At 37.9% G+C, this 15845-nt stretch overlaps 1 protein-coding gene across 4 annotated transcripts in view; it reads right to left on the bottom strand.

The window, feature by feature from the left end:
* The window catches only part of Chd2 (chromodomain helicase DNA binding protein 2), a 135146-nt gene that overhangs the window by 107133 nt on the left and 12168 nt on the right, over positions 1-15845 (bottom strand). Inside the window, exons 5-6 of one of the 4 annotated variants that reach the window (XM_028893291.2) lie at positions 8722-11751; positions 8249-8381 (exon numbers count right to left, since the gene is read on the bottom strand). In XM_028893291.2, coding sequence (XP_028749124.1) covers positions 8249-8310 — 62 coding nt within the window. In that variant the 5' untranslated portion in view covers positions 8311-8381; positions 8722-11751. The other 3 variants (XM_028893287.2, XM_037198653.1, XM_037198651.1) reach the window with 3 other exon arrangements.

The raw sequence follows: 15845 nt of genomic DNA, 5'->3' as shown, positions 1-15845 counted from the left end.
CAGCCAGAGCTACAAAGTGAGACCTTGTTTCAAAAAAGAAAGACTGTAAATGAGATTCCCTAAAGTTTTTCATCAATGTTTAAAATGCTATGCTGATGCATTTTACAACTGTCAATCAGGTGACAGCCGAAGTAACAGCACACACAGCTCCACCCCTGTGTAATCTGGCCAGGGGCTCACCTCTGTAAACTACAGAGGGCAGGGAAGTCAGAATGGAGTATGATCGCATTGAAATGAAGTCATTCTTTTTTTTAAGATTTGAGAACTAAGTTATTTAAAGAGATTAGCATCCAAACAAACTTCTGGATCGATTTGAAGAGTGTGAGTATGGCCTACACTCAGGGAAGAGACCACCAAAACTTACAGCAAACTGAGACACAGAAGGAGCTCAGCTTCTGCACAGAGAAGCCCCTCACTGCACATTTGACAAGAATGCCTGGGGCTGCAGAATGCTCCGCACAGAAACACTTCCTCTCCACTAAACCTCAACTCCTTTTCCCAGAACTTTATCCATCTTTTACTTCCTGAACTCCAAACTAAAAACAGTGCCTGCAAGTATCAACAAAAGAGATATGATGGGCCATCAGTTGTTACTAAAGAAAGCAAGGACAAAATGTGAACCATTGTTAGATTTGGAACACGTGGAGGCTCTGCAAACAGGAAAACACTGATAAATCGGAACCACATGGAGGGCTTTTACAAAGCCAAACTGGAAGGCAGAGCTGGACTCAGATATTTTAAAAAAACCTCCACTGTTCGAGCCAGAAACAGACACTCATCTAACCCATGAACCACGTTAAAAGGAACGGAAGAGAAAGAAATCAAAGCATCCGGCACATCCTGGCACTACAGTTCCAAGGAAACAGGCACACATCAGACATGGGCAGGCAAATGCGCAGGACTAAGGTGAAGACCCTTGAGGCAAGGCTAACTCCAGCCAACTAGATGGGCTACAGCTACTACCAGAGCATTTCCTAGTCACTCTCCTACTTCAACGCTTGAGGAGCAAAAGGACGCCAAGAGTTAAGTAAAACAGGCAGCAATTACCACCAGAGGGTGGGGAAAGGAACTCAATTACTGCCAAGAGCAGGGCTGTGACTCATACAACAGGAAGAACAATCAGCTCCCAGAGGCTGGCTCCTTGGAGGAGGGGAAGAAAAAAAAAAAAAAAAAACTGAGCTTTAACTACAAAATGCACCTAAGATTTTAGGTTAAAGGGGACTTGCCTCTTTGAGTTCATTCTCGGAAATCTCTCCTCTAATTTGCCTAAAATGACTCCTGGTAAGCCAGACAACCACCAGGGCCCTTGGGAAGAACCCGGCTCATCAGAACACACTTAGAACTGCAGGGCTGAAGGGGGAGGGGAGACAAGGATAAAAGGATAAACTGAGCAGTAACAGAACAGTATTGCTAGTAGCTTACATTCACTGGGTACATTCAGTGTGCTAGCCTCCTTGCTAAGGACCTAGATAAGCATTCTAACACTTAATGCTCACAACCCATTGATTAACACGGTCCACATTCTTAAGATGAGAAAATCTCATGCCTGAAAATAACCTAAATTGGAAGCTTTTGGTATTACAATAAGAGCTGAATTGACACCTTACGGACATTACGTGACTGAGAATTACACCGTAAAATCAGGCCTAGCTCTCCCTTTCTTTACCCAGCTTCCTAATGGGGTGAGAATGGAGAGATGGCTCAGCCTCTAAGAGAACTGGCTACTCTTGCAGAGGATGCAGGTCTGTGGTTCCCAGCATCCACAGTGCATTTCACAACTGTTAGTAACTCCAGTCCCAGGGGATACAACACTCTCTTGGAGCCTCCAAGGGTTACCAGGCACACACACATAGTACACATACATACATTCATACAGGCACACACTCATACATACACTTAAATTTAAAAGTGGGGGAGACCTATTTTCCCCAAACTACAAGAGAATCCAAAGTCTTTATAGGAACCAGGCAGTGATGGCACTCGCCCTTACTCCCAGCACTGGGAAGGCAGAGGCAGGTGTTTGAGTTTTTTCTCTGAGTTTGAGGTCAGCCTAGTCTACACCCAGAGTTCCAGGACAGTCAAAGCTACACAAAGAAACCCTGTTTCAAAAAAGCTAATAATGACGATGATGATGATTATAATTATTATAAATATAAATATAGAGCCAGAAAGACATTTGAAACACCAAAACTAGGTGATCCACAAGGAAGCCCATAAATGAAGTACTCAAACTCAGCATTTCAGGAAACAGAACATGAACGGCATCTTCTATGCTCATTATCATTTATTTCAGAAACACCTTGACCCTCATGTCCTAATTTGGGCTCAAATGTTTCCAGAATAAGAGCTTTTCAGAAAAGTCTCAGGCCCCAAAGTCACCTAATCAACCAAAGCACAAATAGATTAGGGAGCAAAGGTCATAATAGACATACAAACAAAGTAACCACTGTGCTAAATTATTGACTTAAAAGGAAAACAGCCCCTGGGTATTTGATGATCTGAGTCAAATTAGTTTTATTCAGGCATTTTCTCAATAACCTTAATGTTCTAAAACAAGTAATAATTGGCAACACTGGAGGGGCTACCCAATCATGCTGGAATGCATTAGGTAATACTAAGCTACGTGACCACGACAATCACCTAAGATAAGCAAACTTACAAGGTTGTTTTTGTTTCTTTGAAAAGAAGTAACTCTTGGGTAATGAGAGACGGGGCTGTTAAACACAGCTTCTTTGTTAAAGTAACAGTCCTCAAATTGGCAAAACTAAAGCAGCCCATAACAGCCAAAAATGACTTACTAGCAGTCACAATTTTCTTGTTAGGGACAAGTTCACTATACTAAGTTTTATGTGAGAAATGGTAGAAGTGTGGATATCCCAGGTGATCTCAGCAGCTACGTAGTACAAATTTAGACAGCTGGGCTGAACACTACAGTGAATTATGAAATCTGAATGTCATACAAAGTTCAAATACAATTACATATCCATTCCTCCTGGCAATAATTTAATGAAACATCAAATATTGTTTACACACCTCCCTCAATTAACTCCATCCTTCTTATCCTAACTTGGAGCATAATCTCAGGTAATAGCCAAGACTGGCCTCAAACTTTCCGGAGCTGAGGATAACCTTGAACTCCTTATTCTCCAACATCCATATCCCAAATAAAGAGATTTCGGGTATGTCACATCCAGTTTATGAAATTAGGAAACAAACCCAGGGCCTCTTGCATGCCAGGCAAGCACACTACCAACTGAACCACACCTCCCAACTCCCACTGACTTAATCTACAAAAGGAACTAATCATTAAAAAAAGGCCAAAAAACAAAAAAGGTACAAAGTACAAGTTTTAAATAGCGAAAATACACAGACACCCCCACCCCCACCCCCAAAAAAAGTTTCTTGCCTTTCTGTTATATCCAAAAACAAACCTAACAAAATGTTTTGAAATGTTTACTGGTTCCACGTGTACTATAACCAGGTCCTAAAACACTATACCTGTGATACACATTAACTCACACAGTGCAATATACCTGGGCTAAAAATATCTTCCACAGTACTGCTTATTCTCTCATAAACACAGTGCAATGTTGGACACTTAGTTCTATCCCACACAGAAACTTTAAGACTATTTTAAAAATACTAAAAATCTAATACTAGTACAATTTAATTTCAATACACCGAAAGGGAGATGGGATTACTATCTTCCTTCTATCAAAATATATTTTTATTGCTTTTATTTAATAAACATTTCAAAACATTAGAAACCAGTAAATAGTTTACAAAATCTAGATCTCTAAGGTTGTTAAGCATTTTGTGCAAAATAAACATGAGCACATAATTTTAAATTACATGCAAACTTTTCTGTGTAATTCTTTTGTGTAACAATCTTAAAATCCCTTATTTTCCTAAGAATTCCACTAAACAACTAGGATTAAGGGAAACCTGTAAAACCCACTCGGAATTTTTCCTTTCACAAACACCTATGAAAACATCTCTAACAACACTCAAGGAGCCTATATCATTCCTTCATTCTCTTTTTGAAGGCAGTCTCACTGTATATAGAGCCCTGGCTGTTGTGGTTTGCAGACCAGACTGGCCTTGAACTCAGAGGTTGCCTGCTTCTGTCACTGACTCCCAAACGTTGAATGGGAGTTTACATCTATTTTAAAAAATAAAGTACCACAGTCTACTGAATTGTTAACAGTGTCTGTCTCCTAAGAATATTACTTAATATTCCTAAAATGTACTGGAATGAGAAATACGCAAGTAAACAGCACAGAAATGCACTAGCACTGCTTTTCCTTCAAGGTTAAATTCATTACTTGTGATTTAATTTCGAGCTGTAGTTGGTAAACTATTTTTTAAAATAAATTCTTGCAAGAGTTTCCAAACAAGGTAGGAAATGAGCAACAACACAAGTTTGTTTACCAGAAATGAACTAAAGGGAGACTAGAGCCAAGGTATTTCTCAAGACCTTACCAAGTAATTCTGCTACCTAAGCCAAGTTTGAATGCTAGCCAGTGCCAGTCAAACTTTAGCAGTACGCTGACACTACACAGTAATGTATTTCCTAATGCACGGACACGTGTAGTGTTACAGTACATGTGGAACAACTAAAAGTTCCCAGGCCATTTTCCATTTAAGGACCCCACTGTGATTCTTACAAACCACTAAATACATACTGACCTGAGTTTTTCTTCCTCAAATGTCAACTGAGAAAATGTTTGATACCAAGTAAAAATGCACGGGGACAAGCTCAAATGCTCTTCACCTGGTTTATGAGCCATGTATGACACAGAGCTTCAACACCCGTTAAGGCCTTTCAATTAAAAACATTCCACTCACAATGAACTGCTTTCAATCAATGGCAACAAAGTGAAATTCACTAATCTCTTTACAAGGAAATAAAAGGGGAGGAAAAAAAGCACCGAATATTTTTTTTTAAAAAAAAAAAAAAGAAAAAACCTGAAACTATGAATAAAAAAAACCTAGCGGACTACTATTTGGATATTTACGATTACAGTGTCTTTTCTCCAAAAGAGGACAACTATTCCAGGAATGGGCTCAGGAAAACACTGTAGGGTGTGGTGCGGACCACTACAGGCCAGGCCTGAGGACTGCAAGGATCACAATCCGTCCGGAAAGAAGCCGCCCACCGGAAAGTCCCGACCAAAATTCCCTTCCTCTGCCCCGCCCCCGGCACCAGCAGAGCCCAGAGAGGAAGCAGCCGACCGGCGCACGAGGCCACGCGTCACCGCGTTCTCCCGCCCACCACGGCTGACGTCAAAGGGCGGGGCCAGCCCAGCGGCGCCGCCGTTGACCCTGCTGTTACCAGGCGCGAACACAGCCAATCAGCACCCGCCGCCAGCGCCGGCCGGCCTTTGAACTCCGCACGGCAACTTCCTGCTGTTTGGCGAGTACACAGTGCAATGCAGTATGTCTGTCAGCGCTGCGGCACAAAGGAACAGCCATTTTGTGACTGAGCTGGACGTGCACCAAGATGCCAGAGCCTCCGGGAGCTGCTCCCTGCGCCAACTACCGAGCTGCCCCTTACTTCATCATCACAGTACCAATGGGAACGTGGGGAAGGGGATGTTCTGATATTTAGGATTTCGATTCATTCGTTTCCAGCCTTCTCAAAAATCCCGTTTTTAAGTATTATCAGCGTCATAAAATGGCTGCCACTTAAAACTGCCTGTTCCAGTCCACAAGCACTGCATATTCCTTTTCTAACCATCCCCAACCTTACCAGGCTAAGAGGCTCTTGTAAGAGGCTCTTGAAAACGTTAAGATTTTACCCACACCTCCGGATATCAAAATACGGCTCAAAGGCAGACGATTTTGGATAGACATTTAATTTTGAGTTTATAAAAGCCGTGTCCTAGAACACGTAAGTGTGCACACAGATTGCATGTGCGTTCTCTTCCCCCTAGTTTCCACTCCTGGATATAACTTGGGTAAGTATGTGGCATACTTTTTTTATGTTCATCATTAAAACTGTTGTAGTTACAAATTTACAAATGTAAATTGTTTGAAATTACATTCTAAAAAGTCAATTTTTAATCTCCAAAAATCATGATATACAAAGCACATCAAAATTCAACATTAACTTCAAAAGAATACAAAAATACACACTCAACAAGAATACACCTTAATAAAGTTATAGCACTTGTTTCTGAAACAGGAAAAAAAGTTGACTTAAAACTTGTGCTCGTTCCTGTTTCACAAGTGATTCTCATTCCAAAGTTTACTTGACCTAAAAACAATTCCTTTCCTCCCCTGCAGAATCAGGGTACAAAGGTGATTTTAGTAATGTTCCCTAAACACTATACTTTAAAAATTTAGCCTCTAAAGGCAACCTACAGATAACACAGAAACCAGGTACACAGGGGCAATGCAATTTCAGCTCACTAGAAATAACAGCCTACTGTACCAAAATAACACAAACATCCTTTAAACTTTACAATCTTTAAAGGAAGTGATGTCATAACTATGTACATGCATTAATAATGTATATAACTTAAGAGTAACAGTTAATTTAAAAGATTCTAGAGTATTTGGACATTCATCAAGTATACAATTTAAAGTAGAATTGGCAAAAGCATTAAAAACATGCTTCTTGTTTTGACTAAAGAAATCAAATACATGACAATGCCCAAATCATATCCCAGATAAAGGTCAAAGTTTATTCACAGGCAGCACTTTGAGATCTCAGTTAGAGAGCATAGTTTGATCAATGAAACCAAAAACCCAGCCAGCATAAGAAAGCCAAAACCCTGGTGAGGATATGCAAATCATATACTCCAGGGAGTAGCAACTTTAATACTGGGTCTTTCATAATTGTCAAATATATCTGGAGCTTCCGAGAGCTTCAAATTTTTACTTTCCAGAAAACTAATTTTGCATTAGAAGTTTTTTGTCCTATATATAACCCAATAATTGCACAGGCAACTCAAAAGACATCCAAAATTGTAACTGAATTTGCAAAAGAACTTGGAAATGTATTTTTAAAAGCAAGATTCAAAATGTTTTTAAAGTCAAAAGCAAAATTCATCATTTGTAATAAACCATATTCAAAATTTCCAAATTTACAAGCTAATTTAGAAAGAGATCTTATGCAAAATTATAAAGCAAAATCAAAATTGGGAAAAGATCACATAACCAATCACATCCTTGTTAGCTCAATGATTTAAAAATTATGACATGACAATTCTTAACACATCCAGAAATGCATGCACATTATTTTTTTAAAATAGGATACAGTCATACAACAAAAATATCTTATAGACTTTATTACTTCAGTCACTGATAAACTACTTCAAGGAATGTGAGACAAATTATTATTTGAACAAACAGTATATTAAAGCTTCAGAAGAGAAAGCATTCCAGACGACTCTGTCAAAAATAAATGGATAAATTTAAAGCAGCATCAACTAAAATGTAAAGATAAAATACAATGACCAACCAGAAAGCACTATCTTAACATAAATACACAAACATAAACCTTGTAACAACCTAAACATAAAATCTAAAATTATACTGTCATAGTAACAAACACAAAGCTCAAGTATTAATAGCATTCCAGGATTTTTGCGGTTACAGATTTAATGATTTCAGAAACTGTAAGTAAGGCTTTGGTTAAGTCATAAAAATTCTCAAAATTGTGAAATGTATCAAAAGAAACAATCAAAAATACAAAACGAAAGGCATCAGTCAAAGGGTCCCACTTGTGATTCCGTTGTTAAATGTACATTTTTCCATTCATAGAACTTTCTCAAATGTCTATTTACTATAATTTACTACCACAAGGCTCCTCTATGGCCCTCAATTACAAGTTTGAATATCCCAGATTCTTCAAAGAAAAAATCTGCCTTGCATGTAAAATGGTGCAATGCAGCATTGGCTAAACAGACAAGGTCATTTTTCTGCAGCACGAAAAACCTAAAAACGAAAAATTTACTGACAGAAAAACTGCAGTTTCTAGGAAAGGCCCCTCCGTACAAAAGTACCTTACCTTCTGAATGCTGTAAGAGGCCTTAAGTCACAACTCAACTTTCATAAATTGCTACCAAAAAATCAGGGTGTGGCATGTTAGCAATCTCAAGGTCACGCTTTAAAAAAAGCAACCCAAGTTAGAAAATTCTTATAATACAGACAGCAATCCATGTCTGTCAAAGTAAACAAGTGTAAGCTGAGGTTTCCCAAAAAAAAAAAAAAAAAAAAAGAGAAAGTTGATAGCTCATACCTCGATGCATTGCTGTGTAGCGAACTGTCCTCCTCTTGGCTTTTGTCCTTATTTCTCATCATCTTTTAATTCTTAAATATTAAGGGGGAGGGGGAATCTGTGTTTGCTTTGAAGTCCTGTGCCCAGGTATTTACTGTCAAAAGTTGAAAGAAAGGTAAGGTCCCAGCTTCTAAGGACGGTTTTTATTATCAGGAACAAAGTCCTGACGATGTCAGCGATATATGTAATGCAACAACGATAAGCACCAAAAAAACAAAAATATTTCTATTTTTCCTTCTTAAAATAAGTGGGGGATAAACTGAACAGTAGAAGCATCACTATCAATAAGGAAAGTTTCTCAAAGTAACACACTGGATACAAATAACAATCTCTGTATCTTATTGCGTCATCCAGGAATTTCTCTTATTTACAGTAAATAAAGCCAACTTCAACATAAAAATCTTTAAAATTATCACTAATTATCATGGACTTACCTGATCCATGTAGTATGTCCAAAACAAGAGTCCTATCTAGTAGTAGAAAAATATCAGATCCAAAATAATTAAAAATAACGCAAAATCCTCCGTTAAAAAACAAAAAGTAAATGAAATAGTCCTCAAATGTGTTGACTTGTCAAAAAATAAAGCAGTAATTAATACTAAAACAGGTCCGGAAGGGAAAAAAAAGCCTCATTAGGAGAGCGCACAAAAATGGAGGTGCGCCATGGCTTCTAAGCTGGAAAAAACAACGACCTGGGCTCTCAATACGGCAGCTTCTTCCAACAAGGCACGAAAAGAAAGCTCCTAAAAGCTGCTTTTCTCCCAAAAAAAGGTTCGGTTCGACCCCAGTAAGTCACTAGGAGAGGCAGGGGGTTGCGGGGGCCCCCTGAGGCTGCCCGAAAGTTAGGGAAAGTTGCGTAAAGTGAACCGAAGCAGGGAGCAAAGCGCGCTCTCTCTAAGGCACAGCCGCCATCTAGAGCCTCCTTCCCAGCTCTGAGAGCTCTGCCTTTGATTGACACTCTCTACATTTACCCCACAACTCAGGTGATGTACCATAGACCCACCCCTTCATCTCCACCAAAAAAAAAAAAAAGAAAGAAAAAAGAAAAAAACCTAGATCCTCCATCCAAGGGAGCCTTAAGACCCCCAACCCACACCTCCCTGCCCCTCCAGACCACTCCATAAGGGGGAGGGGGAAGGGCTTCTTAACCCCCTCTGGCTCAAGCACCCTTTTTAAGCCAGAGAGAAATGTAATTTGTTCCTTTTGTCTAAAGATCTGCTAAATATTTCAGTCCTTGAGCTAAAATAACTTCCTCCCTGGACAGGAAGTGGTGTTTTATCAAGCCATTTTGAAATAAGGATAATTTTTAGAGAATCTAAAGCTCAGCTTAAATACTAATCTTTAAAAAAATTAACACCCCCATGGGTAAAATAGCTTGTAGCTAGAAGCACCAGCAATACTATAAATTACTCAACTCTTGCCTTCTTTATGGTCCCTAAAAACCATCTAAAGATTAAGTTTAAAGGGGAATTGTCCACCCCAACTGGAAGGGGTAATTTTTTTACAACTCAAGAGCGCCTCCCTAGTGTTCAGTTGCAGTAGAGCAAAACTTAATACAACCATCCTACCCCACCCAGAATCATGAAAATTCTTTAACCCATTATATAACCTTGGAGGCGCCACACATTAAAAAATTCTCATACTCGTTACATATTTACTTCTTAAACTCATCTGGGCAAAATGAGTAACTACAAAATCAAGAATATACACCAACCATGGTCACCCTTCAATCAAAAACTCAACCTCAACTCCAAAACCAAAATAACCAGCATAGCCCAATGCTTCACTCATATTTCAAATCCAATTCTAGGTACACTCATATTTCATCAACAACAGGTCATTTACAACAGGACACATCTAACAGCCAATTATCAAACTTTTGAAGACAAACTCCCTAAAGGTGAAAACACAAAGTCTATAGAAACAAAATTACAAATGCAGTGTTCTCTCCCATACAGACAAGTATACCACATACAGACCCTAAAAACTCAAAACATTCCTTTACTAAACCCTATAATTGGTCAAAACCATGTCACTCCATCAATGTGGCAATCCGCTTTAGATTTACAACCAAAAGCAATTATGTTAAATATAAGTAAATGTAAAATCCACAATCAAGTTTCAAATCTACAGATATTTTTGCATCCAAACAAAAATCCAAAATTCATTTTCCAATTTACACTAAGACCAACCAACTACCTCACATCACTCAATGAACAACATTGCATGTGTATTAACCATAGATGTGTATTCTAAGGTATTTTACATTAACAATGGGTTATTTTGTTCTTTGTTTTCTATATTGAGAAAATATAATCAATGGTCATTTGGTCCACAAAACAAATCCCCATCATTTCTTTACATTAGTTACCGAAACTGTTACTAGCTAAGATCAATAAATAAAAACCTGTCATTTGATTCCAACCATGGATAATCCAAAGCATGGTGTGATTCATTTAAACTCCCAACTGTATAACAGAAGGAAACAAGATTTTTTTCAAATGTAAATTGCACTGCTGTTTTAGGACCTTTGGTGTGTATTATACCCTAAAAGCCCTACAAATACACATCTAATGTTAGACAATACAAACATCAGTATAACTCAAATATTGATGAGCATTCTACTGAGAGATGTTTTATTTATACTTTAAAAACACAGGTCAACGAGGCCATTTGCATCAACACAAATTGAGATACTTGGTCTCAGTCTGTGTAGCCAACAAGTACTTTACTTTGTTTTGTAAATTCATTATAATCTCATGACACTTTCAAGGTTCCTATTACCCACTGATTAAAATGCAAAATGTTTTGAAAAGACCCAAACAAATTCAATGAAATTCATTTAAATCCTATAATGAACACCAACCAAACTGCTTTTTAACCAAAGGGTCATTCCACTAAGCACAGGTACACAGACACAGCTTTGCCAATAAACATAAATCCCAATCAAACAAAACATTCTCCAGTACACCATTCCATTTTACCAGCTTTATTCAGTATACTTTAATGAAAAGCAAACGATAAAGGTCAAAATGATTTTAAGGGGAAATGAACATTTAATGAAAGCTTCCACTTTAAAAAAAAAAAATTTAAAAAAGGGCCAAACTGAGAAATCTTTTAAGTTTTAGAGATTTTATTGAAGTTAACATTCCATATGGTCACTCAGATCAAAATTGTAAGAAATTCCAGAAATACAAACTACCATTTGAATAAATGTAGCATCTTCTCCAGATGTTAAAATGTACATGATATGTAACAAGTCTTTAGAAAGTAAATCCCACTGTCCATTTGTGTTGGGTAAGAATCGTTCATTTCATGGAATCCACATTAAAAGAACCCTGGGATGGTTGTATAATATCACAGCATTCTTGGATTAATCCATTTTCCTCAATTCCCCATAGTGGGCTGCCATCTTGATTTCTCAGTGGTATGGTCCATTTGAAACTCTTCAAGGTAACTGGATGCTTCATAAAAAATTAGAAGAAAAAAATTCTGTTGGAATAACAATCATCTTAATTCTTCAAACAAGTCTACCCACCTTGAAGATATTCTACCATACACAAATCTCTAATTCTGTAAAATCCTTTAGCTTGAAACAACACTATTGTGATAAACTTAACCTCTCAAAGACAGAATCAATGAATGCACATTTTGTAGGTTCTCCTGTCAGATATATTTGTATCCATTAAAAATAGTAGCAGTCAAAGATCAAATTCTTAAAATCCAACATGATACATATATGAAAAATAAAACGAAAGATTAAAATTCAAAAATGGTTAGGAGGTTAAATTACAGACATTGTGGATTCTACAATTTCAATGCAAAAAAAGTTTCCAAACTCCTTCAAAAACTAATTATAAAAAGAATCTTAAGGGTTTAAAAAAAAAATAGCAATGGATCATTGCATGGCATACTTTTACAGTCTTACAGATGTTAATTTTGTTTAGATAACACACATGACCTATATAAACAGAAGCACCTTTATAGTTACATGTCTGAGAATGCAGAAAATGTGAAGCCACAAGAAAAAAAATAACAAAAAAAATTAGAAACATCTGCTTGGCTTACTTGGAATTTGCCACAGAAACGCTATTGCTTTTCAAATTATAAACTAAAATATATTTTCATTGCCAAAACATCTTATGTTTTGAGGAAGAAATGAGAATCCAGGTGATGTTACTACTAAAGATCTGGATTCATTATATTCACACAAAAGTTGAAAAAGTGTTTTTTTTCCAGTTTTTATGTATATGTGCCTGTTTTTGTAGTGGGGTATACATTTACATGGGTGTAAGTGCAATATGTAGGCCTAAGGTCTGACGTTGGTACTGATGATGAGAAATCTTCTAATCTCTGTTGCAGCAGGATCTCTCAGTCAAACCCAGAGCTCATCATCTTGCTAGTCAGTTTCCTCTGGGGATCGTCTCTACCTGGAATTACAGGCAGGTGGTGGCTGGGCATTTACTTGTATTTGGGGGATACTAATTCCCAAGCAAATGCTTAAAGGCTGAGCCATCTCCCGAGCCAGCAAAACCATTTTAATCCCTGGTCTTCTCTATATGTTCTACAACTTTCCAACTCAATTTGATTTTTTTTTTTTGGTTTTTCGAGGCAGGGTTTCTCTGTGTAGCTTTGCGCCTTCCCTGGAACTCACTTGGTAGCCCAGGCTGGCCTTGAACTCACAGAGATCCGCATGCCTCTGCCTCCAGAGTGCTGGGATTAAAGGCACACGCCACCACCGCCTGGCCCAACTCAATTTGTAGAGCTACAGTCAGTGACTGACTGGGGAATTATATATATATATGAATGTATGTTTGCTTCTCGGCTAATCTCCCGTCTCCATAACTAAAATTAAGGTGTGTTCTCCAATACACACATTATGAAACAAACTTAATAAACTAGATAATCAAAAGACGGGATGCCCCTTATTAAAAAATAATTTTTTAAAGGAGTATTACTCCTTTAAAGGGTTGTCACAGCATCAGTAATAGTCATCAAATTAAGGTATTCTTAACCACTGAGCTATCTCTACAACCCCAAATCAAGATATTCTTCTCTAGTAGCTTTTTGGAAATTTCTTGAACCCTTCTCCTTAAATTAAAAAATAATTTCTTCTATTCCCAAGTCAATGAAATACTATTTGCCTTGTTCTTTTCTTAAAATTAAGAAATGGCTGTGTACGGTGGCACATGCCTTTACTTCTAGTACTTGGGAGGCAGAGAGGCAGGAGGATCTCTCAATCTGAGGCCAACCTGGTCTACTTAGGGAGTTCAGGTTTACCCAAGGGTACATAGTGAAACCTGGTCTCTATATGAAAAAGACTAATTGTAGGGGCTGGAAAGACGGCTCAGTGGGTAAGAGCACTAGTTGCACTTCCAGGGCCCAGGCTTGATTTCCAGCACCCATGCAGCAGCTCATAACTGTAACTCTAGAATGGGGAAAACAATTCCTCTTCTGGCCTCCTCTGAGATCAGGCTTACATGTGGTGCACAGACAAACATGCAAGCAAAATTTACACACATTAAAAAGTATTTTTAATTTAGAAATGATGGTAAATTATATGTCAGCTCAGTCCATTACAAACCAGACTGTCCTCTATCTTTTGCATTAAATGCATGGTCAGGCACTATATGAAACAGTGATATAGCCGGGCGGTGGTGGCGCACACCTTGAATCCCAGCACTTGGGAGGCAGAGGCAGGCAGATCTCTGTGAGTTCAAGGCCATCCTGGTCTACAGAGTGAGTTCCAGGACAGCCAGGCTACACAGAGAAACCCTGTCTCGAGGGGGGGGGGGGGGGAGCAGTAGTGATACAATCTTTGAAAAACTGACAGTAACAATTTATTCCTACCAAGTTACAATCAGTTCAGGAGCTTCAGGTGCAGGTTATTCAGTGTGGTACATTAATTCTCAGTGCTATCTTTCTGCCACTGAATAATACAACTTACTTCTAAAACAACTTGTAAGAGAAAAAAAGAAAAAGAGTATAGCTCTGCAGAGTGTATGCCTAGCAGCACAAGTCCCTGGGCTTGGGCCCCAAGACCACATAAAACCAGGCATAGTGGCAGCACATGCCTGTCTGTAATCTCAGCATTGGGAGATAAAGGAAGGACCAGACATCCAAAGTCATCCTTGGCTACAAAAATCTTAAAAAAAACCAAAAGGAAGAAAAGGCCAGATGTAGTGGCTTCCACATGAAATCCCAGCACTCTGGAGAGGCTGAGGCAAGAGGACTGCTATGAGTTTGAGGCTGGAGTAAGCTATAGTTTCAAAATAACAAAAGCCTAATGACATAATCACTCAAAAACTGCACTCCCACGGTTGTCATGCCATCAAGCGATGTACTTCAAATAATTTTAAAGTAAATTTAAAATTACTGTAAGAGAAAACAGATTACTTTAACATTGTTAATCAATGATCAAATATGGACTCACACAAAGCCCATGATCCAAAGCCAAAAGCAAGAATTTTATTAATTAGGAAACAAATATAAAATATCAAAGCTAATAAGAGATCTGTGAAGGTTAAGAAGTAATCTGTTTACATTCATAAAATTTCAAATACTAACAAAAACTAAAATTATAAATAGGCAAAGTTTCGCTTGACCAAAAAATAGGAATTAAACATAAGCACATGGGAGCATGAAAATCTTAACAAAATCCACAGCTCCTCATGTGCAAAACAGCAACGATCCTAGTGACTACCTCTTGTAGCACTACTGAAGATTAAAGGAGCTGATCTCAGTAAAGGCTGGCTATCATGCCACTACATCACAGGAATCAAAGCATAGGAGATCTCAAACTCAAGAATCAGAGCACTTTCTATTCCAACAGCAAGAGTATCTTTGAAAACAAATAGGATCGTGGAGTCAATTATTTAAGAACAGTTTTCCCTTTAATTTTATATTGTATTGGGGGAAAATATTTCAATATATCATAGATATTGATGATCTACTACTCCTCATTCTACAGTCACTTGTGAATTAGTACAGATGTACTATACAGGTATGCCTTTGATCAGGAATTCTATGCTCACTCAGACAGACCTAGAGCCTTTGTTTCACACGTAATATTCAAACTTAACATTGTTATTTTCTAGTTTGTACTTCCCATAAGTATATACGTTTACTCTAAGAAAAACTCCCTGTGCAAATGTAAGTTTTTATATCATCAAGGTAATCATTACGTTATCTCCTGAAAGTTATCTCCCGAAATCCAACTACTAGAGACATTCATAAATTAAGAACTGAACATTGAGTATGTATGTCTTCAAATTCTTTTAGTAAATTAGTTATGAAAATAAGTTACACATCATTAACTAAAATGCAAGCCAGTTCTTTACTTCCATTTCAACTAGCTTTTCTTTTTTTTCTTTTGAGAGTCTACCCAGTGTAGTAGCCTCAGTCTGAGAAAAAGATGACCCTGAACATCTGACTCTTGTCCTCCCAAGTGCTAGGATTACAGGCTTGTGCCACCATGCCCATCTTATCTTTATCAGTTTCAATAGCAAAGAAAAATATAGGGAGCAAAGGGTTAAAAAAAATTAATGATTATTAATTT

This window comes from Peromyscus leucopus, chromosome 1 (assembly GCF_004664715.2).
Source record: "Peromyscus leucopus breed LL Stock chromosome 1, UCI_PerLeu_2.1, whole genome shotgun sequence".
Taxonomy (NCBI): domain Eukaryota; kingdom Metazoa; phylum Chordata; class Mammalia; order Rodentia; family Cricetidae; genus Peromyscus; species Peromyscus leucopus.
Note: the sequence above shows the minus strand (reverse complement) of the source record. Positions and strands in the feature narration are given on the sequence as shown.